The sequence below is a fragment of the Podarcis erhardii genome (assembly GCF_964252035.2).
Source record: "Podarcis erhardii genome assembly, chromosome: W".
In the NCBI taxonomy this organism is placed as follows: Eukaryota; Metazoa; Chordata; class Lepidosauria; order Squamata; family Lacertidae; genus Podarcis; species Podarcis erhardii.
This window is the reverse complement of record NC_138506.1, coordinates 1,024,598-1,050,401: the sequence shown is the minus strand read 5'-3', so window position 1 is coordinate 1,050,401 and position 25,804 is coordinate 1,024,598. Positions and strand designations below refer to the sequence as shown.

General features: G+C 42.4%; 1 protein-coding gene across 4 annotated transcripts in view; it reads right to left on the bottom strand.

Annotated features, from left to right (window-relative positions):
* LOC309333198 (putative helicase senataxin) overlaps nt 1-25,804 on the bottom strand; it is a 308,026-nt gene that overhangs the window by 127,710 nt on the left and 154,512 nt on the right. For all 4 annotated transcript variants that reach the window (XM_081846593.1, XM_081846594.1, XM_081846596.1 and 1 more), the window contains 5 exons: nt 22,430-25,312; nt 18,080-18,182; nt 17,185-17,343; nt 16,498-16,721; nt 119-286 (listed from right to left, as the gene is read on the bottom strand). In XM_081846593.1, coding sequence (XP_081702719.1) covers nt 119-286; nt 16,498-16,721; nt 17,185-17,343; nt 18,080-18,182; nt 22,430-25,312 — 3,537 coding nt within the window. The remainder of the gene's footprint in view (nt 1-118; nt 287-16,497; nt 16,722-17,184; nt 17,344-18,079; nt 18,183-22,429; nt 25,313-25,804) is intronic.

The following is a 25,804-nucleotide window of genomic DNA, read 5'->3' as shown; positions in this document are numbered from 1 at the left end:
AATAATAATAATAATAATAATAATTATTACTGGAATGCCATTTGTTGTCCAGCCTTCTCGATATTCTCACACATCTTACAAGGACCAGCACATGCAGGGTGTTACCAACCTGACCTACCTTGCTGAAGATTCGGTAAAGGAGCCCAAGGATAGTCTTAGATTTCCCAGTCCCAGGTGGCCCATGGATCAAGCAAACTTTGGGCAATGAAGGCAGCTTCATCACGAAAGTGTAAGCAGTTTCAATAGCTGTCCTTTGCTCTTCATTAAGCTCCTTCATGTACGAAGACTGTGGGGCAAAGGAGAGGACAAAGGTGCATCTCTCACCAGAACGGACCGTTCCAAGATTTCTGTGACCTAGTTCACACTAATACAATGCCAAACCATGGCTTGGATTGATTTTTGGATTGATCTTTATTACGGCCATTGGCCCATCACACGACAGTTCCCATACCAACATAATATACTTAAACCTCCAAATTTAAAAACCGCCAAAACTTACAAAAGACAAACAGGAACCAAAGCAAAACAAAAACAAAAGACCACCATCATACATTACAATAAATTTATAACCTAAACATCGCCCTCTGCTCATAAATTAATCGAAGATGTCAGTGGTGATATCACCTAATTACATCCCAAAACATAGATCATGGTTTAAAGGGATTATCCGGGCCACACAGGAGTCCGTTTCTCTTCTTTAGAGATAGGACGCTAATCAAGAATCTGGCAACCATGAGTGATCTTAGGGGGTCATCATCATTTAATAGATATCTCAGTTTGGCTTCAATCGTATCATCGGCAATTCCCTTTAGGTATTGACCAAGAAACTTGCTCCTGGCCGATAAGTGAAAAGCACAGTCAAGAAATATGTGATGCAACGATTCCGGTGCCCCACAATTACAATCACATAAGAGCGATATCCGTCCATTGGAGAATCTATTTCTCAGCACGTTCGATGGGAAGATGTTGAATCTTGCCTTTACAAAGGCGTATCTATGAGCTGAAGAAGTTAAGGAATTCAAATAGTTTGGGAGCCTTAAAAGGGGTAATAAACCAAGATTTAGGGGTGAGCAGGTACCATTGCCCAAGACCATTTTCTGCTGCAAGTCCATCTCCTCTAGTTTACAGGTTACTGTTCTTTTAGCTGGAACTATGTCCTGCTCTAGTAATTTGGATGGGGAGATTCCCATTGCCGTAATTTTCAGCTGTAAATTTTTTACCCATGGGCTCTGGAAATCATCTCTCCACATACATTGTATCAAGTACAAGTTTGGGAGATTGTGCCATAGAGATAACCAGTGACAAAGTATGTGCTTCCACAGAGCATTTTCCAGGGATACAGTATTAAGTTCCATGCGTAACGCTGTATTACTTACACAGTTGGGCAGTTTCAATATCCCTCTTAAAAACTGATTTTGAATAACCTTCAGATGAGATAGGTTGACAAAAGTCCCCCAAATTGAGATGGCATAAGCAATTGTCGGGATCACCTTGGCCTTGAAGACTTTCAACGCCGATGGGATATGAAGGGCCCCATCGGTGAAGAAGAATCGCAAGATCGCCAAGGAGATAGCTTTGGCTCTATTTGTTACATAGGCTACATGGGCCTTCCATCTAAGGTTATGTTGTAACCAAACTCCCAAATATTGGAATCTGTAGACTTGTTTGATGACTCTCCCATCAATTCTCCAATTATGGAGTTTCCGGCTCTTTGAGAAAATCAGGATCTTAGATTTTCCATAATTACTTGTAAGGGAATTTGCGTTACAATATAATCCCAAAAAATTTAAGGCCCTCCTGAGACCTACTCTAGAAAAAGAAAGGATGACTGCATCATCCGCATATAGTAACAAAGGGCAGCGATAAAGTGCTAGGCGGGGTGCATGAATCCTATCTTGGGCCTCTATTAGGGGAGTCCTCATGTCGCTTATGAACAAATTGAACAGGAATGGAGCCAATATACAACCCTGTTGGACACCTCTGTTAATGGGAATTGAATTGGTGAGATCACCCTCCAGGGTGAGTCTCACTCTAGCCGCTGAGTTCTCATGGAGTTTGATTATTAGCCAGAGAAGCCTTCTGTCGATGCCCCAGCGGGTGAGGCTTTCCCAGAGGATGCTCCTGGGGATACTATCGAATGCTGCCTTTAGGTCAACGAATGCCACAGAGTTGGCCACCCTTTGGGGTGGAATATTTCCAGGCAAGATGCTGCAAAATTAGAATATGATTAATTGTTGACTGTTTGGGGCAGAATCCAGCTTGTTCGGGCCCAATTAATTTTTTCTCTTTGGCCCATTGGATAAGTCTGTTCAGCAAGAAGCGGGCATACAGTTTCCCCACTATTGAGAGCAGACTGATGTTTCTGTAATTCCCCGGATCATCTGGTGAGCCCTTTTTGTGGATTGGAACGATAACCGCGTCCTTCCATACTTCTGGGATCATTCCAGAGTTGTTAACGGCATTGAAGATGGTCGCCAGGGCTTTGGCCCACCAGTCCGCGTGGTATTTTATAGCTTCTGCCGGGATCAGGTCTGGCCCAGGCGCTTTCCCTGTTTTGAGTTTAACGATCAAGTCATGGATGTCTTCCGGATCGGTGGGGGGCCAGAGGGGAAGCTGATCTTGAAATTCATCTCTTGTGTTAACAATACAGTCAGTTGTGGCAAAGTAATTTTTTAAGTAAGATTCCCAAACCGGGGCAGGAATAATAGTTAAAGGGTATCTTTTAGTTCTTTTATTTACCAGGAGCCAAAATTGTCTGGAGTTCCGTGATGATGAAGCTTCTATAATTGCCCGACATTGATTCACTTGCCATTCCTGTCTGGCTCCCTTTTGAATTTGCTTATAGGCCGATTTTGCTTGGAAATATTCTTTTGGCAAGACCGTTGCCCCAGAGGCTTTATACTCTTTGTAGATGTTACCAAGAAGTTGTCTAGCCTGTTTACAAGCACTGTTGAACCACAATGCACCTATCTTCCTTTGTGTTCGATTTATTTTATGCGTCGGGACAGAGAAAAAAGACGTTAGATCTTCCGACAGATTCGAGAATAGTCTTAGAGTTTGGTCATAATCATAATAATCCTTGATTAGGCCTGAATATGCTTGTTTTAGTCCTTGTTGGAAATATGCTAAATATTTTTGAGCCTGTAGTTCGGACCATTTTACACTTTTGATTTGCAATACTGAGTTCGTAATCAAATGTGTTGGATGTCTGTCTCCATCTGGGGTCCAGTCTATAGTCATTGTGGCGAACAACGGTAGCTGGTCGCTCAGTTGGATATTTTCAACTTTAAAATGGGAAAATTTGGGGAATATGTCATGAGATACTAGCATATAATCCAGGACACTGTTTGCAGAGGAGCTTATGTGTGTAAACTCACCCGGTACGTCAGGCGGGCAGTTCCCATTTAGAATCACTAAGTTTAGACGTAGTACCAATTGGTAAAAAAGGGTTCCTGCTTCATTTACCCTTTTGTCTTTGGAAAGTCTTTGATTATGGAATCATAGAATCATAGAATAGAATCATAGAATCATAGAGTTGGAAGAGACCACAAGGGCCAGCGAGTCCAACCCCCTGCCAAGCAGGAAACACCATCAGAGCACTCCTGACATATGGTTGTCAAGCCTCTGCTTAAAGACCTCCAAAGAAGGAGACTCCACCACACTCCTCGGCAGCAAATTCCACTGTCAAACAGGTCTTACTGTCAGGAAGTTCTTCCTAATGTTTAGGTGGAATCTTTTTTCTTGTAGTTTGGAACCATTGCTCCGTGTCCACTTCTCTGGAGCAGCAGAAAACAACCTTTCTCCCTCCTCTATGTGACATCCTTTTATATATTTGAACATGGCTATCATATCACCCCTTAACCTCCTCTTCTCCAGGCTAAACATGCCCAGCTCCCTTAGCCGTTCTTCATAAGGCATCGTTTCCAGGCCTTTGACCATTTTGGTTGCCCTCCTCTGGACACGTTCCAGTTTGTCAGTGTCCTTCTTGAACTGTGGTGCCCAGAACTGGACACAGTACTCCAGGTGAGGTCTGACCAGAGCAGAATACAGTGGCACTATTACTTCCCTTGATCTAGATGCAATACTCCTATTGATGCAGCCCAGAATTGCATTGGCTTTTTTAGCTGCCGCGTCACACTGTTGGCTCATGTCAAGTTTGTGGTCAACCAAGACTCCTAGATCCTTTTCACATGTACTGCTCTCAAGCCAGCTGTCACCCATCTTGTATTTGTGCCTCTCATTTTTTTTGCCCAAGTGCAATACTTGACATTTCTCCCTATTAAAATTCATCTTGTTTGTTTTGGCCCAGTTCTCTAATCTGTCAAGGTCGTTTTGAAGTGTGATCCTGTCCTCTGGGGTGTTAGCCACCCCTCCCAGTTTGGTGTCATCTGCAAATTTGATCAGGATGCCCTTGAGTCCATCATCCAAGTCGTTGATAAAGATGTTGAATAAGACCGGGCCCAAGACAGAACCCTGTGGCACCCCACTAGTCACTCTTCTCCAGGATGAAGAGGAACCATTGATGAGCACCCTTTGGGTTCGGTCAGTCAGCCAGTTACAAATCCACTGAGTGGTAGCATAGTCAAGACCGCATTTTACCAGCTTCTTTACAAGAATATCATGGGGCACCTTGTCAAATGCCTTGCTGAAATCAAGGTAGGCTACATCCACTGCGTTCCCTTCATCTACCAGGCTTGTAATTCTGTCAAAAAACGAGATCAGGTTAGTCTGACATGACTTATTTTTCAGAAATCCATGCTGACTATTGGTGATCACAGCATTCCTTTCTAGGTGCTCACAGACTGTTTGCTTAATGATCTGCTCCAGAATCTTCCCTGGTATTGATGTCAGACTGACTGGGCGGTAATTATTTGGGTCCTCTCTTTTCCCCTTTCTGAAAATAGGGACAACATTTGCCCTCCTCCAGTCTGCCGGGACTTCGCCTGTTCTCCAGGAATTCTCGAAGATGACTGCCAGTGGTTCTGAGATCACATCTGCCAGTTCTTTTAATACTCTTGGATGCAGCTCATCTGGCCCTGGAGACTTGAATACATCTAAACTAGCCAAGTATTCTTGTACTATCTCCTTAGTTATTCTGGGCTGTGTTTCCTCTGCTGAATCATTTGCTCCAAATTCTTCAGGTTGGGCATTGTTTTCTTTATCGGAGAAGACTGAGGCAAAGAAGGCATTGAGGAGTTCAGCCCTTTCTGTGTCCCCTGTTTGCATTTCACCATCTCCTCCTCTGAGTGACCCCACTGTTTCTTTGTTCTTCCTTTTGCTACGAACATACCCATAAAAGCCTTTTTTGTTGCTTTTAACCTCTCTAGCAAGCCTGAGTTCATTCTGTGCTTTAGCTTTTCTGACTTTGTGTCTACACGTGCTGGCTATTTGTTTGAATTCCTCTTTGGTGGTTTCCCCCCTTTTCCGTTTTTTGGCTTTGATTAAAGACTCCCAGTTTGTTGCAACACGAGCATTGAAATCCCCTGCTATAACATTGGGTATATTGGGGTATTTGGAGTGACAAAGAATAAGATGTTCCTCCAAGACTCCCCATTTATTGTATAAGTCTGCAATGTTACCTCCAGGAGGAAGATAAACATTTGTTATAACAAGTTCAAAGTTTTTCCCGTAATCAGGGCTGTAATTGCAAGGGTGGAAGCATTTACAAGCGTGAGTTTTGCCCGTATTTTCAAGGAAATTGCTATAACTAATCCTCCACTAGGCCGGCCTCCTTTAGTAGATGGGCATGCCGGTAATGATGTAACATCAAAACCATTAATATTTACTCTCCCCTCTTCCCATGTTTCCTGCAAGAGAATTACTTGATGTGAGTTTATTAGTTTTACAAAGTCCAGGTCAGATTTTTTCCCCTTCCAACCTGCTATGTTCCAGCTTAAAAGGGAGAACGGGGGAGAATTTGACTGGGGTTTGGGTAGTCACAATGGAGAAGGGGGGAACACTGATCTTGGTGGGTTGTCAAATTTGAAGAAGTCAGTAATTTTCCTTTGACTAATAGTAAATGACTTCTCTCCTTTTGGCGCAGGTGTGCCTCTTGAGCTATTTGTAATTATGCTCTGCTCGCCCGGTCCTATAGGGGTAGTGTCCTGGTTTGGTCTAGTCTCCTCTCTGAAATCCCTTGTTTTATCAGAGAGCTTGTCATCTAGGGGAGCAGAGATTAGATCGGTACAAGTTTTATCTATTATTAGATTTTCCTTCCGTGGGTATATCATCTTATTTATATGGCCCAAGGAGTCTTCTGTCCAGTCCGTATCGATAGCAGATTGAACTTCTAAATCGTTAGCTAGAGATTCTCCGTCCGATAATGATGACTCCAGGTCAGGCATTGAGGAATGTGTCGAAATTTTGTTTATATTTTGCTGTTCTTTAGTAGGTATAGCCATTCCGGCAAATGCAGGAAGAGCTGGTTCCAGATTAAGTAATAGGGGTGGCGAGACGATTGTCTGTATCGTTGCCTTGGATTTTATGGACCTATTTTGGGGCTGTGGGCTGAATTTGAGAAGGTCCACTGAGTCTCCAATAGCCCTGTTGGTTTGAATTCCTTTGTTTCCTATTTTGCTTTTGGCCCGAGACATCTTCTCTCTTAATTTATCTAATTTATTTATTATTTTTTCCTTTTCTTGTGACTGTAATTCATCAAATGAGTTCATAAGTACGCTTTCATCATTGGATATTCTGGAGCCACCCAAATTCGTTCCTGGTTGTGGACTGCAGGCAATCTCCTCCGTTCTCTGTGGGGAAAGCAACATCTCTTTGTCTGGCGAGTTTGTAGGGCTTGTTTCTAAATCTAATATCTCTTTCTCTTTTTCCACAAGTAGTGGTTTTACTATACTGTCCGCAAAAACCCTTGTGGGTATGATTTTTGTTTTTATAAATTTCCATTTTTGTCTTATTATTAATAAGGGTAGTCTCAACGAACGGAAGGCCAAAATAACTTTGTAAGGGCCATTTGATTGAGTTAGCGGAAGTAAAGCATGAAGATCAATATGAACTATGCTTATTCTCAGGATTTTACTTAGGGCAATTTTAGCTCCTTCCAAGCTTGACCAATCCCATATCTCAGACCTTATCGTTAGGCACACCTTCTTAGGTTGCAGTGTTAAATTTTGCTTACACATGAGATCGTTTAGTTTGTATTTTCTCATCCCCTTTGTCCCAAAGTTTGGTGGGACTATCACTGGAGGTCCCCTCTGGTAGTTATTTTTGAGGGCAATTTTGGCATCCATATCCATCACTTTTTCCGTTAGCTTGGAAATTGAGCACGTCAGAAAGTCTATCTTTTTAAAAATACAGTCCAGTGTCCTAATGACTAGTTGTAAATGGGAGGACTCATTTCCCAGCTGGTTTTCTTTGTCTCGGATCTTTTCCCCATCCACCTCGGGCCCACCCTTGATGGGAGTGCTCATTAGATTACAAGTGTGTAAGGTGGTATTTTGGGACTTGGGAGTGTTATTAGCTACATCCAAGTCACTTAGTGGAAGAAATCTATTGTATGTAATAGCTGCTGCTTGAAAATTTGACTGGTCTCTTCTTTCTTTAGCTTGTAGCTTAGGGCTAGGGAGAAGCAGTAATTCCTCTGCTTCTCTGAGGCGTTTCCTCTTGCCCATAGCCACAGTAGGTATGAGCTAAATAATGTAAATAATACAGGAGAGAAGAAGGGGACTTCTTACCACAGTCAGTGAATTTAGCTATACAGCTGAGTATTTAGCTCCAGGGATTTCTCCACAGTTCGTTGAAGAGCTATAATAAGAGTCAAATTCCAATAAAGATTTACCTCTGTTGAGGGCTCAAGTAGATCATCTCAGCTCAGCACTCTTCACGATTAATTGTTCAAGGGAAGGGCTCTCACTTTAAATCTTTATCCAGTCCCCCATCTCTCCCCTATTCGGTCTCCGGGAAAAGTGCAGGCAGGCTTAACTTGGAACAGAAAGGTCTCACCGCTTTGTGAACGTCCAGGCTTTTGTTTTGTTAATTTAAACTTCCGTTTCCTCTCTCTTCACCCCTCTCTGCCGAAAACTTCTTCTCCACCTCTCAGAGTGTGATTTCAGCAACCCGAAGCCTCGCAGCCTCGCAGCTTTCCGCTCTCGCTGTTAGGATGACGAAGTGCAGCTGAAGAAGACGGCTCGAGAGGGAGGCTGGGTCCTCAAGCCCATCAGGTTCAACTGCCCGTGCAGGCACCTGAGGACTCCTATGATCTCCGCTGGTCCTCTGGTCCTCCCCTGGCCTGGCTTCAACTTCGGCTTGGCTCTTTCCCTTCCCCAAGTACTAAAAAACTCCGCTCAGACCCTGTTTCCAGGCTACAGCTACAGCAAAGGTGATCCAGTGCTCGGGAGTAATTTTAATCCAGCGCTTGCCCTCTAGTTCCTTGTGTAGCCGACGATTCGGTGCCCTTCCAGCAAGGGAGACAAATTACTAGGTCACTTGTAGGTAAATGCTAAGGTTTAAGTGCCTTAGGTAGCAATTAAAACCGGTAAAAAAAACTAATAAAACACTTAAAACGGATAGAAAAAAACTACACTACTAGCATGGAGCTTAGAACAGGGCCGCCCTTACCGGCGCCATCTTGGAAACTCCCCAAACCATGGCTTAGTGTGAGCATGTGGGTTCCCAGAACAGGAGACTGTGATGGCTTTGCTTACAGTATTCTACTGCTGTGAGCTAGGTCTTGGTTTGGGCTACAGCAAGTTTTCCAAACTTAAGCCTGTGGTTTGCCTCACTTAAAGTTTGACATGTCCAAGTCCAGAAGACACATGCAAGCCAAACCATGGTTTAGCTCACAGTAGCAGGACCTCAAGGCGAATCAAACTAGCCACCATCTCCTCTTTGAGCACCTGCAAGTTTGCACTAAGCCATGGTTTGGTTTAGCATTTTGTGCAAACTGACCCTGCGTTATCTGTCCTCACTTCAGAGGTACAAAAGCCGCAAGGATTTGAAAGTCTCTGTTTAAATTGTTAATATATATATATATATATATATATGTATATATTTAAAGGATTTGGAAGTCTCTCTTCAATGGACCTCTCATTTTGCAGAAAATTGCCACAGGAATGTTATCACAATGTCATTCTCTCCTAAGGCCCAAGTTCAACTTTCAGGAGGAAGAGTGGGATATAAATTGAATAAATAAATGAAGAGGAAGGAGGAGACTGTGGAAGACTGCTGCTGATGTTCATCAGCTTTGTGCCAACCAGATGTTTTGGACTACCAGTCCCATCAGCCCTGGCCAGTACGGCCAATGGTTGGAGGTGATGGGAGTTGTAGCCCCAAACACCTGGGGAGTGTCAGGCTGGGGGAAGGTTGGCTTAAGACAGGTAATGTGCGAGACTTCCGGTCGGCGCCAGCGTTTAATGGCTGCTCTTGCCTCGAGCTCCGAGGCAGGACTGCTCCGCGAGTTCGGGTCTGACCCGCTACGGCGAGCGGGGGACCCCTAAAAATCACAGGCGCAGAAGCCTGTGGGCAAGGAGACTCGGTGGGCACCTTTTGCGCCCCCCGGCACTGTGAAGGAGCCTTTTTAAAGGCTCCGGAGCGGCATCGGGAGTAAGCGTGGTGCTGAGAGTCGCTACCCAGCCCGTGGAGTGAAGCCGCGTCGCCATGAACGGAGAGCGCCGATTCCTTCCTGAAATTGAGAATTGACAGCAACACCCGTGAGTAAGATTGAGGGACTGAACGGGACATTAGATTTGGAGATTTAACTGAAAACGGGAAAGGCATAAAATAAGGAAGTCTGCCTCCCCGAACTGCATGACTAACAAAGCAACGAAAAGAGTAAGCTGCATTTGAAAGAAAAAACTTTTTGTAATCTGTCAAACCTGACATCGGACCTAGATCTCCCCCCAACAGGCAGGAGAAGGGGGGAGGATAATTGGACATTGCCAACCTGCGTGAAAATAATTGGAAAAAAAGATCTTTCACTGCCAAACCCCCCTAAGTCGGGCTGCCGGAGCAAGGCACCGGGAAAAGCGAACTGTCAGATTAACTGGATATAAAGTGGGGTTTTTGTCTGAAACAAAGTTACTGGACTTTAAGGGAAGAAAGCTGTGGAATTTTTGGCTACATTGAAACAATTGTGGATTTACAGAGTGAACTCTTGAACTTTTTATTCATTGCTCTATGTTCTGCCTGCTTCTTTTGTTATTCTTTTCCTTTTGGATACAATTGAATGCTCCCTCTAGAGGGTCTAAAGAGAAACTGTAACATTGAGAAAGAAACAGTGGGATTTTCCACTTGTAAGTCTTTCCTGTGAGAACGACCTTGAGGACATGAGTGGCCCAGATGAGATAGTAACCAGACTTAAAACAAAGCAAGCACAGCAGAAGAAAAGGGGCTCAATATCAGGCACAACACCAGCTGCACAGGAAAAGACAGCAACAGCATCTATGGATCCTATGACACAGGCATTGCTTAAAATAAAACAATCTTTGGAAGCTCTGACAAAGCAGTCCACAGAAAATTCTAAAAAATTGACAGAACTGACAACAAGACTGGACTTGAACACGGCAAGTGTATCATCTAACACAGATTCTATAAATAGATTAATCCAAGAAAGTTCTGAAACACGAAAGATTGCGGAAAGTGCAAAAAATACTGCAGAAGAGACAAGGGAAAAGTTTGAGCCGATCAGAAAAAAAGTAAATGAACATGATGCAGCCTTGTCCCTACTGGAACTACAGAGAAAGGAGAAAAATTTGAAATTAAGACTGGTACCCGAGAGTGAGGGGGACAACCTTGTGGAATTCCTTAGAAACAACTTTGCAGAATTTTGGCATGAAGAATGGGAGGAAGAAGATGAGTTTGAAATAACTACGGCCTTTCGGCTGGGCAGGAGGCAGGGGAAGAAACCAAGGGATTGTTTAATTACATTGAGATCCAAGGAAGAAAGAGATAAAATATTGAACCTGCATTATCAAAAGGCACTGGTGATCCAGAACTGTCAAGTACAGATTTTTAAAGATATTCCTAAATACATATTGGAGGTGAGAACCTTATTTAAAGATTTGGTCGACCTGCTGAAGAAAAATATCATCCCTTTCAGGTGGGAATTCCCACAAGGACTATCTTTTAACTTCAAAGGAAGGAAGATAAAAATAAGAACAATTCAAGATAAAGAACAGTTTTGGGGGAGATACTTGGAAGATCTACAGAAAGGGACTCTAGAGGAGAAAGAACCAACTGACATCGCCAACCTGTCATTCGGACTTTTACCACCGCCATCAGAGGAAGAACAAAAACTGGGAGCAGTCGGAGGAACAGATACTCAGTAACAAAATGTCTCAACCTTCCCCGAAAAAGACATCAAGTTTTTCACATTTTGAAGAGAGAACAATTAGACCTAATATGTTTGCAAGAAACACATATTGCTAGAATACACAGGAAATTATTAATAAATAAGAGACTTGGTCAGGAATTTATTGCATCAGACAAAGTGAAGAAAAGAGGTGTAGTGATTTATGCAAAAGAAAAATTGGTTCCAAAAATGATATTTAAAGATGAACAAGGGAGATACCTGGCAATTGAAATACAGGTTCAAGGAGAAATGATAGTTGGAGTTTACGCACCAAATGATGGGAAGGCTGAATTCTTTAAGAAGTTGCATGAGACTTTAATGGACTTTCTGGACTATAAAATCGTAATGATGGGAGATATGAACGGAGTCGTCTCCACAAATATGGACAAAGCACAGAGACAAGTGATTTCTAAGGAAGGGAGACTACCTAAGACTTTCTTTGAAATGACTGAAACTATGGATCTGATTGACATCTGGAGAATAAGGAATCCTCTGGAGAGAGAGGGAACCTTTTTCTCTGAAGCAAAAATGACATGGACAAGAATTGACCAAATATGGGTCACTAGCAGTCTGGCGACAAGAATAAAAAAAGTAGAAATCTGCCCAAAAACCTGCTCCGACCATAACGCTGTAAAGATGGAGATGAAACTAACAACAACTGGATCCTTTAGATGGAGAATGAATGACACCTTATTTAAAGATGAAGAGATTTACAAGAAGGCCCAAAAAACACTAAAAGATTACTTTGAGATAAACTTGAGAACAGATGTGGAGAAAAGAACAATTTGGGACGCTAGCAAAGCCGTGATGCGAGGTTTCCTAATTCAACAGAACTCTATAAAGAGGAAAAAACAAAATGAGAGGAAAGAAAAAATCTTAGAAAAAATGAAAGAAGGAGAAAAGAAATTGAGGTCCAAACCAAAGTCTCATGAGATTTTGAGAGAAATAAAGTATCATCAGATGCAATATATGGAATTGATGAATCAAGAAATAGAATGGAAAATAAAGCAGATGAGACAAAAGACATTTGAATCAGCAGACAAATATGGGAAACTTCTGTCATGGCAATTGAAAAAGAGACAGAAATTGAACACTGTGACAAGTCTAGAAATGGATGGAAAGATTATCCACAAACCTAATGAGATAAGTAATTGTTTTCAAAGTTTTTTTAGGAAACTGTATGCACAAGGGCCAGTCAATGAACAAGAAATAGAAAAATTTATCAGAAAATATGGTCTACCAAAAATTTCAGAACAAAGTAAAATGATCTTGAATGAAAAAATAACAGACCAAGAAATAGAGGGTGCCATTCAGAACATGCAACTGGGAAAATCACCAGGACCAGATGGACTAACTGCTAGATACTACAAAACGTTGAAGGAATGGTTAATACAACCATTGAAGGAAGTTTGCAATGAAATTATCGAGGTGAAAAAGGCACCTGAATCGTGGAAAGAGGCTTTCATCTCACTTATACCGAAAACAGAGACTGAAAAGAACCAGGTTAAAAACTACCGCCCTATATCTTTACTTAATGTGGATTATAAAATTTTTGCAGACATTTTGGCAAAAAGACTGAAGAGAGTGTTGATAGGGGAGATTCATAAGGACCAAACTGGCTTTCTCCCAGGGAGACATATGTCAGACAATGTGAGGAACATTATAGACATTTTGGAGTTGTTAGAAGTTGACATTAACAGAAAGGCGGTTTTGATTTTTGTGGACACGGAGAAAGCTTTTGACAACATTTGCTGGAGCTTTATGAAGAAGAATCTCCAGGGGATGGGGGTAGGCCAAGGTTTCGAAAACGGTATAGGTGCAATATATTCCAAACAAAAAGCAAAGCTAATTGTAAACAATGTGGTAACGGAAGAAATATCTATAGAAAAAGGTACACGACAGGGGTGCCCAATATCTCCTTTGCTTTTTATATCGGTCCTGGAGGTTTTGTTAAACATGATTAGAAGGGACCAGTTGGTTAAAGGAGTTCAGGTCGGAGTTAGACACTACAAACTAAGAGCATTCGCAGATGACCTAGTATTGACTTTACATCAGCCAGACACTAGTACCAAAAGAGTATTAGAGCTAATCGAGACTTTTGGTCAAGTAGCAGGATTTAAACTTAACAAACAGAAAACGAAAGTGTTGGAAAAAAAATTAACTATGGAGGAAAGAGAGAGATTTCAGAATGAAACAGGTTTGGAAATTAAAAAAAAAGTGAAATACCTGGGGGTAAACTTAACATCTAAGAACGTGAATTTATTTAAAGACAATTATGAAAAATGCTGGTCAGAAGTAAAGAAAGATCTAGAAATATGGTCAAGACTGAGACTTTCCTTGTTAGGCCGAATTGCTACTATAAAGATGAATGTATTGCCTAGAATGTTGTTTTTATTTCAAAACTTACAAATATTGGACAAGATGGACTGTTTCAAGAAGTGGCAGAAAGATATATCAAAATTTGTCTGGCAGGGCAAAAAGCCCAGAATAAAATTTAAGATTTTAACTGATGCAAAAGACAGAGGGGGGTTTGCCCTGCCGGACTTAAGACTCTATTATGAATCGGCAGCTTTCTGCTGGTTGAAAGACTGGCTACTTCTTGAAAACACAGACATTTTGGATCTGGAAGGGTATGACAATAGTTTTGGTTGGCATGCATATCTATGGTATAACAAGGCAAAGGTATATAAGAGTTTTAAAAACCATATTGTCAGAAAAGCATTATATAATGTTTGGATTAGATATAAGGATCTGTTGGAAAGTAAAACTCCCAGGTGGTTGTCACCAATGGAAGCTAAGGCAGTGAAAAAACTTAATATGGACTCTAAATGGCCAAAATATTGTGAAATTCTAGAACAAGATGGTGAAAAGGTTAAACTTCAGAGTTATGAGAAATTAAAGTCCAAAGTTCGAGATTGGTTGCACTACCATCAGATAAACGAGACATTTAAGCAGGACAGGAAAATTGGATTTCAGAAGGAGAGGTCAAAATTAGAAACAGAATTGTTAGAACCCAATACAAAAAATTTGTCAAGAATGTATAACTTGCTGTTGAAATGGAATACACAGGATCAAATGGTGAAATCAGCTATGATTAAATGGGCACAAGACATCGGTCATGACATTATGTTTGCTGACTGGGAACAGTTATGGACCACCGGTGTTAAATTTACGGCATGTAATGCCTTAAAGGAAAACATAATGAAAATGATCTATAGGTGGTACATGACCCCAGTCAAGCTTGCAAAAATTTACCATTTGCCCAATAACAAATGTTGGAAATGCAATGAGACTGAAGGTACTTTTTATCACCTTTGGTGGACCTGCCCGAGGGTTAAAGCCTTTTGGGAAATGATCTATAATGAAATTAAGAAAGTCCTTAAGTGGACCTTCCCTAAGAAACCTGAGGCTTTTCTCCTTGGTATGGTTGGCCAATTGGTGTCAAAAAAGGATAGGACCTTTTTTATGTATGCTACTACAGCAGCAAGAATTCTACTGGCAAAGTATTGGAAGATGCAAGAACTACCTACTCTGGAAGAATGGCAGACAAAGGTGATTGACTTTATGGGACTGGCAGAGATGACCGGCAGAATCCGCGACCAGGGGAAAGAGACAGTGGAAGAAGACTGGAAGAAATTTAAAATGTATCTTAAAAACTGTTGTAAAATTGAGGAGTGTTAAGATGTCAAGGGGTAAGAAACAGAGAATTACAGCTGTAACTAAAAAATTAAAGAAAACTTAATGAAAGGGAACTAAAGGGATTAATGGATTAAAGGGTTGCTAAAAAAAAATTGTAAAATAAGGATGCAGCGAAAGGGAGGTATGGGGAAGTCGGAGGAAAGAAGGTATATGAAAATAAGATTGTGAAATTATATGTGTTTGTTTTTGATTTGGTTTGTTTGTATTATGTGTTGTGTTTGGTTTTTTGTTTATGTGTTTTAAAAAAAAATCTGAATAAAAAATATTTTTTTAAAAAAAAAAAGACAGGTAATGTGCACTCAAGCTTAATTTTGGCTATGGAAAGACAGGTGGGACTCTGTGAATTTCCCAAGCAGCTAAATTTCACATCCATGTGAGATACAGCCAAACAGGAGACAAAAAAGGTGTAGATGGAATTATGCACTGGGTAGTGGCAGGGGGACCTTTTCAGTCCAAGGGCCACATACCTTCCAGAACAACATTCTGAGGGCCACATGGCAGGAACAAAAGTGAGCAACGCAAACATGGTGGGTTTTACCTTTCTTCACATTCAAGACACCACTCTCCTCCCAAATTCAGGCAAGCAAGAGGCTTGATCAGAGCTCAAGGACACATCCCAACCAGGCAGATAACACCACCACCACTCAAGGAGGGTGCAAAGCAAGGCCAGTGAAGGGCAAGGCCTGGGTGTCTCTAATTCATTCTCGCATTGCTGGATCATGTGATCCTTATTTACATTCCACACTGCTGGAAGTGTGGGAACAGAAACTCAGACAAGAGAACTTCCGTTCTGTGTGTTTTTATTTTTCTGCTCTTTGTTCTCTGCTTTCGGACAGAGAAGATGTGTGTGAGAGACACTGCTCACACCAGTCATGTTTTGTTGTTTTGATTTGCTGTAAATTAATAAATTTCGTGATGCCACACGCCTACACAGCCTCGCTTCTTGCAGAACTCTGCTAAGCATGCATACAGCTCCACTGGATGTATGTCGCAGTTCTCCTGCGTACAGAGGAATGTACGCACACTGGGGACAGTGTGTGTGGCCTAGGCAGACTTGCAAGTGCCAGTCAGAGAGGCCTGGAGGGTGGCATTTGGCCCCTGGGACTGAGGTCCCCACCCTTGTCTCACATCTAAAAGACCATGTTCCCAAGAGATGCAGATTTGTGGCCACATGTTACGGGCAACACTTGAAAAGCGGCGGTGTGTGAACCATAATTCCGAAGGCTTCCCTGGAGATGGCAGGAGAAAGCTTCCATCTGCTGCTAATCTTAACAGCTAACTGTCTCTCCTCTTATCCCCCGCCTCCACCTCCGGAAAGTTGGCTGCTGGAGTAGAAATATTCTCTTGCCTCTCTCTGGTCTTCTCTGCCCATCTCTGAGGGAGATTCAGCTTAACACCTGGCTCATTGGCATACGATTTGTGTAATGGGTAGCAAAATATCTTATACCTCCCCAAGTCAGAACTGGGTTATATTGCCTTTTAAAACAAACACTTACAGAAGTCTCCAAGTCCACAGTTGAGCCTGTCAGACAGAAGTCAGAGTTTTGTGGGCTGATTATGGCTTTGGCTAGAGGGCTTCGGTTCAGAAGAAGGAGGGCCTTGAACATTTGCTCCGTTGTCACCAAAGAACTGACCACCACACACCTGACATTCTTATCAACACCGGACAAATTTCCTTGTGTCTTGACAGACAGGAGACAGGCATCCTGCTCTTTCATCTCTGAGAGAGAGAGAGAGAGAGAGAGAGAGAGAGAGAGAGGGGTACAATTCAGAAACCACAGTGTATGCATTCAGTATCATCTAGCATTCAAATCATGATTTGAGAGCTTTTCTAGCATACATATTAACAGACTGTACATTGTTTAGAGTTCTTTGCCTGCTTCCATTTCCCAAAACTGTGGCTTGTAACCCCACTTCAAACAATGGCTTCTGATCTCAATCCATGGCTTCTTGGCTTGCCAGTGGATGATAAACCATGGTTTGTCAACTCAAAACTTCATGCCAAACTATAGTTAAGCTTTCTTAACCACAGAGCTTGGGCAATACCTGGACTGAGCCAGAATTTCATGCTGAAATAGCAGAAATGGGTCCCCCATCCCAAATCAAATAACTTACTGACACCAAGGGTTGGCTAACATAATTGTTTTGTACACTTATTAGTTTTTTTTAAAAAAAACACCTACCAGTATAAAACCGAGTCACATAGCCCACATGGCGTAATGGACAGCTCTCTGCCTTGCCTTCTTTGCTATAGAAGTTTTGCTTTTCAGACAATATTAAGAACACCAAGTCACATTCCTTTGGGTGCAGCTGTTTCTCTAAATTGCTTCTTGAGATGTTAACTGGAGAAGTAATTTGAACACAGAACAAAAATATGCAAGCATTTAGCCACATACAGATACAACTACGTTGTTACCAAAAGCTCTTAATAAAACAGTAGGCATGTCGAGCACAAGTTGCTACAGCTGAACTTTGAATTCCAGATGTTTTTGGTTACCCAGTCGCACATTCTAATAAATATTCACTCAATTTAGTTGTATGAGCTTTTTCATTGGTGAGACCTGCTGAGGTCCATTTTGGAGAGAGAAAGCATTCTGGGTATTGAGATAAAGCAGGCACACCTTGCCTCAATCCTCGTTTTTTTTCTTTTTAATCAAATAATATTGATTTTTATTCATTATTCATTTAATCATTTGCAGCACCTGGATATCAGTTTGTTTGTGTCACAGATATTGGTTTATTTTATTTCATAAAATTTATACACCGCTTGTTTGGTTTTTCACAACTTCAAAGCAGTTTACCAAAAGATTAAAATAATTGGTAAAAAAATTATTTAAAACATTTTTTAAAAATCAAATCAACGAGAAACTGAAAACAGGCTAAAATACACATCAACATTCTGTGTTGGGCAGAAAAGCAAAAAGGATACAGGCAGAATAAAGTATAATAGCCCTTGACTGCTCACCCCAACAGTCTAGTGTTAACACAAGCACTTCTGATATCTACTACAACCACCATTAAAAACAGGACTGCATTTCTACTTCCCATTTGTTTATATGCAGTGAAATTCTCACTCACTTGTAAAATCTGCTTCATTTGTGTCTGCATTGAAGTTCAGCAAATTCAACTCAAAAGGCCTTTGCTCTTTTGATTTCTGGTTCTTTAGCCACTCCTGTGCCATCTGCAGGGAGATGGAAGCATAGGCTTAAGAGACTGCTCTTCCACCACATGTGGGCTGCTAAAACCATTGGGCAGGATTCCCTGCTCATAAATGGGGCCCAGAGAGTCTGTGGCTCACCACAGTTAACTTTATTGACTGATTTTCACAGAGAGCAAAATGAGTTACAGTCTAAGGAAATAATAAAATCCCTGCTTGCAGCAGCCCAACAACTGGTGGCACAAAACTGGAGAAATTTAGCAAACTTGCAACTTTTCTTATGAGGACAAAAGGTATGGACAGTGATATTAATGAAGAAACTTACCAAATATATGAAAGCTCTATATTGAACATAAGACTCCAACCATTTTATGGACATATGATGTTCTGTTATTACTTTCCTGTTTGGGAATTCATCGAACTAGCAGCCTCCATCTACTCATGGACAATTGTGATGCAATGTATTTTGTTAAATACACATGCTCTTGCTTAGTGGGATTGGGAGGGAGGACTGTATTGCTTAAAAAAAATGTCTATTGATGTATTAGCATAATTTTGATGCATACATTTGTAAAACTAAACAAAAACATTCAACACCTGCCCCATCCGAAAAACCCCCAAATGGGACACTTTTAACCCCGCTCCCCCTTGCCAAAAAACCCTAGAGTCCACTACTACACTAGTGCAACAGTTAGGCTTACAAAAATCCCTTTTGCATGAACGAGACACACCTTTCAAAGGCTGGTGTGGGGAATCTGTTTAGGGAAGTTTTTAATGTCTGATGTTTTATTGTATTTTTAATATTTTGTTGGAAGCCGCCCAGAGTGGTGGGGTTATTATTATTATTATTATTAATAATAATAATTTAACTTTTGGCCTTCCAGATATTGCTGGACTACAATGCCCATCCATCCATCCATCCATCCCTGGTGTCACTGGCCATATGCTAGGGCTGATGGGAGTTGTAGTTGAGTAACATCTGGAGGGTCACAGATGTTCCCCCACCTCCTGTCCTAAGACAACATCCACACCCTACATTTTAAAGCACTGTTATACCACTTTAAACAGCCATGGCTCCTTCCCACATAGGCTGTAATGATCTCAGACAGGCAAGCAAGCCTTGATAAGATTTAATGACTCCCTGACAGTTTTATGGTACATTTATAATAAATTACATCCAGAGTGCAGCTCCCAGCCTGACACTCTTGAAACAAGTTGGTCACTCTTAAGTCTCCGCCCTTGTCACAGCAAGAAGGATGCCAAAGTCCAGCCTTTCCCCTTTTGCACTTCCGTTGCATTCTAACCTTTTCAGCTCTCAAAAGAAGAACTCCCTGTCCGCTGCCTTTCTGCTGGTTGCTTAGCAACTCTCCCACTGCCGTCTATCTCTCCCCCTCCCCTTTCTCTAGCTGAGTCAGGGAACTCTTGATGAAAGGGGGTCGAGCCCACCTCCTCCTGCTCTGTCTGCGATCTTTGGTCTCCAGAGTCGGACTCTTCCCCGGCATTCGATTCGATTCTATGTCCCTGACATACTGAGAGTTGTTAGGAGAGCCCTTTTCCTCTCACACAGAGCTACAATTTCTAGAGTGGTTTAACAATCAAGCAATAGGAGCCGCTTCTTGACACCGTTAATGAACTACAGTTCCCAAGATGCTTTGGGGGAAGCCAAGACTGTTTAAAGTGGTACAATACTGATTTAAATGTATGTGCAGGTGTGGCTTAAGTTTAATTGGGGAGGACAAAACTTTCATTTTTAGGAAGGATTCAGCCATAAAGATGAATATTTTACCTAAGATGTTATTCTTATTCCAAACAATACCAATAATAAATAACACAAGCTGCTTTAAGGAATGGCAAAGAGATATTTCAATATTTGTTTGGCGGGGAGAAAGCCAAGAATAAAGCATAACATTTTGATGGATACTAAAGATAGAGGTGGCTTTGCAATGCCAGACTTTTGATTGTATTGATAATACACAATTGCTAGATCTAGAAGGATACGGTAATAAATTTAGCTGGGATGTATGTTTATGGTATGGTAAAGCGACGATATATAAAAAGTTCTCAAATCATGTACTCAGGAAGAATTTATATAGAGTCTGAGAGAAGTATAAAGACTTACTGGAAATGTTATTGTACACATGTAAGTTCATTAGCAGGATTAACTTAAACCAAACAGTTAAAATTAATGTGAAAGGAAAACTAGGGAGTAATTAATAATTGGAGTAATGAAGGAAATGCAGTGTTACAAATGTAAAAATAGAGGAAACCATAAAAGAAGTGGGGGGAAGTAAAAATATACATACCGTATTTTTCGCCCTATAGGACGCACTTTTCCCCCTCCAAAAATGAAGGGGAAATGTGTGTGAGTCCTATGGGGCGAATACAGGCTTTCTCTGAAGCCTGGAGAGCGAGAGGGGTCGGTGCGCACTGGGGCTTCGCGCCGGGCTCCCGAGGGTTGCGCAGAGCTTCCTGCGCTCCCGGGATCGGCGCAGCTCTGCGGAACCCTCAGGAGCTCAGCGGGAAGCCGCGCCGGGCTCCAGAGGGTTGCGCAGAGCTGCCTGCCCTTCCGGGCTCCGCGCAGCTCTGCGCAACCCTCGGGAGCCCGGCGGGAAGCCGCGCCGGGCTCCCAAAGGTTGCGCAGAGCTGCCTGAATTCCGAAGCTAAAGAGCGCGCCCGGGCTTCGCGCAGCTCTCCGCAAGCCTGGGGAGACCGGCGCGGCTCCCTAGGCTTGCGGATAGCAGGCTGTTCTGGGGGCTGGGGTCGGGGGAAGCTCGGGCTTCCCCCGTGCCAGCCCCGTGCCTGGGGGGGAAATAATTTTTTCCCCTTTATTCCCCCCCCCAAAAAAACTAGGTGCGGCCTATAGGGCGGTGCGGCCTATGGGGCGAAAAATACGGTATTTGTTTGAAAATATTGGATCTGTATTTTTGTCAAAATATTTTTGAAAAATGTAATTAAAAAAACAATTTCACAGAAAAAAACAAAACATGGAAAAGAAATGGGTGACCTATAGGGACCTACTGGACCTCACAGAAGAGGGTGTGATGCTTAAGAACAGGCATAGGCAAACTCGGCCCTCCAGCTGTTTTGGGACTACAACTCCCATCATCCCTGACCACTGGTCCTGTTAGCTAGGGATGATGGGAATTGTAGTCCCAAAACATCTGGAGGGCCGAATTTGCCTATGCCTGCTTAAGAAGTTAGAGGATAAAAAGTATTGGTTGCAATACTATCAACTGATTGAAGTATTTAAACAAGGTAAGAAGCATGGGTTTATTAATCAAAGCTCTCAGTTTGAAAAAGAGTTATTAGAGAACAGAGAAAAACTAATTTCAAAGATGTATAAGAGGCTTTTAGGATGAGAAACTAAAGATTGAAATAGATAAATCTGCTGTGATCCACTGAACTAGCGATGTGGGCACAATATAGAGATGAAGGCATAGGAAAAACTGTAGAAATTGAATATAAAATTCTCAGTGTGTTATGTTTTGAAAGAAAGCTTTATAAAAATGACTCACAGATGGTACTTGGCACCGAGTAAGCTAGCAAAAATGTACAAATCAGAGTCACGCTTATGTTGGAAATGTAAAGAAGCAGAAGACACTTTTTACCATATGTGGTGGACATGTAAAGTGGCTAAGAGTTTTGGGAGATGGTTTATAATGAGGTTAAAAAATTACATAAGGTGATGCTCCCAAAAAACCCCAAGGCATTTCTCTTAGGGATAGCTGGGTCAGATGTTTCAAGAAGACAGACAAACCAATTGTATGCTACAACAGCAGCAAGAGTACTCTATGCACAAAAATGGCGAAATCAGGAGACACCTACTAAAGAAGAGTGGCAGTTTAAACTGACAGAATATGCCGAATTGGCAAATTTAACTATGGAAATTAGAGATCAAGAAGAGGTAGGTTTTAAGGAGGAGTGGAAACCCTTTGTTGAATATTTAAAGAATTATTGTAAACATGTTAAAACGTAGGTAGGATTTGAATGAAGAACAGCAACTGAATACTTGTTGTTGAGTACAGTGTGGAAAAGACAAGGTATAGAATATTGATAATATGCAGGAAATTTAAAAATTACGGGGGAAACCATGGAGGGGGGCGGGGAAGTTGAACACAAAAATGGATGTGTATTTGGAAACATGTGTCAACTTGTCAACTTTTGAAATTGAAACCGAGAGAGAGAGAGAGAGAGAGAGTTTAATTGCAGCTAGTGGGAGGATTTCCTTTGAGGAGGAAAGAGAAAAACGAGGTGGTCTCTTGCCAGCTTACCGTTTCAAATGCATTTAGCATCATTAAGGGGAAGAAAGTATTGAAGTAGTCATTGTAATCCTCAAACTTGGCTGTGACAGGGGCAACAATAGACTGAAGGAGATGGCTTGGTGGCCCAAACAGTTTAAAGTTTGCAAACATGTCATAGTTCCACTTCAGCACCTCTCTGGTGAAAATCCCATGGTCTCTCTGGTGGGCATTCACAATGTTTGCTTGTGCAAAGGGTTGGTGCACTTTGTTCCAAGAACCAGCTCTGGGGGTGGGCAGCGCCATGACAATATGGTTATTTTGCACATTCAGCAACTGAGGGGTGTTGTTTGAAATCCGAGGCTGGAGAATGCTGCTCAGCGTCGGGGTCTTGAACTGCAAGTCATCATTACTACCCTGCAGTGGGCTTGCAGATATATTGACTTCCATGTTTGAGAGGTAACTGCCATCTTCTATTTGTGAACACAGTTCCATGTCCACTGGATCCAACTGTGTAAGAAAGAAGCCGTCACCATCTTTGTTCTCATTCAATTGGGGCTCTCTCTTTTTCAAAGCCACATCCTCGTCACATGGGCTAGAGGAGGGATCTGGAAAGGTCAAATGATTGGTTTTACTAGCTCCAGCAGAACTTTCCTTCTGATTTTCCACCCCCACCATACTGGCAGACTGCACAGGTCTTAGCTCTGACGCCTTGGGTTTTTTGGCTGGCTGAGCCTCCTGAGTTTCTCCCTGAGTACACTGACAATTCTCTCTCTCTTTGGGGTTTGTCTGCCTATAGAGCTGACGTTTTTGGCAGGCAAAATTGTTCTTATTTCTAGTAGTTAGTTGCTGAGCATTTACTAATTGTGATGTCCTTTCCTGGGGAACATCCACCTCGCCAACAATTTCCCTGTAACTGCGCAACTCAGCAAGACTGTCCTGTGTGCACTGAGCAAGTTCGGCTGCTCTTTGGACTTTCTCTGATAGGCCATGTTTTTCTGTCACTAAGGTTGGGGCTGGCATATGTTGGATTTCGTTGGGTGGGACCAGAGCAGGAGTAGATCTTGCCAGTTTTGCCAGCAGTGTTTTTTTACTGTGCATGCTTGGCTTGATGCTTCCCTTGGGACTTTCTCTAGCTGTTTTAACCTGCCCATATTCTGCAGAGCTCTTCCCTGGCTGAATAGTGGATTCTTTGACAGCAGGTGCTGACCCTGAAGGACTGGCAGATGCTGATGTACTGGGCAGAACTGGATCTGTGCACCTGGAACAGCTTCCATTGCCAGCACATATCCCTGTGAAATTTGAGCATACCACTGCATTTCCCTTGCTGATGTGGCCTTCACGAGCTGCTGTATGATGTATGAGGTCTGGAGTAGTCAATGGCTCTTGCTCTGGGGCACTGAATTTCTTCTCAAGGCACACGTCCACTTGCCCTTTCCTGCTCTCTCTACCAGCTTTCATTTTGTTTTCATCCTCATCTGAAGAAGCGTCAGAAATAATGACTTCGTTTGGGGAATCATCTGCATCAGCAGACAACTTGTTGCTCTCTCGGGCAGACAAAGTTTGAACAGCGCCTTTAGCTTTCCTCTTAATGCATTTTTGGTGACGGATGATGCTTTCCTGGCTAGAGTCAATGGGTAAACTGGTTCCTTTAGCACACACAACAGAGGCCTTGCCTGAGCTTGCCTCTGATTTGCAAGGCAATGTGTCTGATGTGCTGCCTCTGGCTACAATGATTTCACTCCTCTGCCCTTCCTGGCTCTTTGTTCTGTCTCTGACCAACTGCAGCTTTTCTGTTCCTGGCTCCAGATTGGTATTTCCTCTCCTACCGCTTTCAGGTAACAGTTTTAATTGCAGGGTGCTGTCTGGTTTCAGAGATCTGATTTTGCTTGTAAGGTCATTTAGACCAACCTTTCTCTCCAAAGCACTGCTGCTGTTACCATTCTTTTCTGTAAGAGATCTGGAAGAACTGGGCTTCTCCTTTGTGCTGAAGTCTTTGGTCTCCAGGTCTTGAAAACCGAGGCCAAAGCTTTTGTAGAAGGGATCTTGCTTGTTTTGGACCCCTGGCCATTGATGAGACACCACATTTTTCTGGGCATCCATGTGTCTTTTTGCTAACACAGACAAGCAGGGTAGGTGCTCATTGTCCATATTCATTGGACACCTGTCTTCCTGCCTTTTGGGGTTCATCAGGAAAGTAGGTGAAGTTACACAAACAGGAGGGCTCTTCACAAGGGAGGAAGGATTTAACGATTTGCTCATGATGCTCCATATGATCTCCTTCAGAGTGTTCTGTAATTCTAGAGCCTGCTGGGAACTCAGCTCCCAGTGCTTGTGGCTACGGCGAAGCAAGTTGAGTTCATCAAGGAACTGCTTACAAGTGGGTGACTGCACAACCTGATACCCTTCCTTCAGGATGTTACGGATCAGTTTCATGCAGGCAAACTGTATGGGCTCAGGTTCCCAAGATGGTGATGTCACTGTGCTTCTTAAGCTATTCCTGACTACTCTTCTCTCAATGCCAGGCATGAACACGTTACTTGGAAGCATGACACATTTCACCACTATCCACACCCACATTTCTGAGCTGATCCACAGAAAATGAAGGCAATTTTTCTCAAGGCTGCACTCAACAACAGTCACCAAGATCCAGATGAAGAACTCAGACACTTTGTCACAAGTCTCAACAGTGCCACTGAGGACATTTTGGATTTCCAAACACAGGTGATGAATGACCACTATGCTGTAGGCAATCCCCAGGTCCTTCAGGTCCATAAGGGAGTGGATAAAAGGGATGAACCATAAAAAAGTGCTGTTGTGCAACAGCATGTCTTGGCCGATGTCAGAATGTAACAGGTCGGTCAGAGTCTGCATATCTTTGTACAAGTAGAGGCAGTAATCAGGACAAATGGTATCCTGAAACAGGAAACAGGAAGTCAATGTTTAGCAGCATGTTCTCAACTTTCCTGCTCTGCATATCCAACAACAACCCGTCTCACTTCAAGGATTTCACTAGGATGGGAAAGGGGGATTTGTCACCCTTCAAGTGTTGCTGGACTTCAAATTCCATCAGCCCCAGCTAGCATGGCCAACAATCAGAGATTATGGGAGTTGTAGCCACAGGTCCCCTGTCCCTATACTAGTCAGTGATCTTTTTTTGGGGGGGGTATTGCCAGCCAACAAGGCTAGAAACATTTTTATAAAAAATGAAAAAAAGACAAGGTTTTCAAGGGGGTGAATTCTGTCGCCAATAAAAAACCACCCTTCAAACAAACATGGAGGAGGAAAACTGCTTCTGTTCTAGAGGACAGATGTGATTTGATACTTCTCTATAACTGTAATCCAGAACCGTCCACATAGCCATATTTCAAGCATGGAAGAAGACAGTAAGATAGATCAACAAGCAAG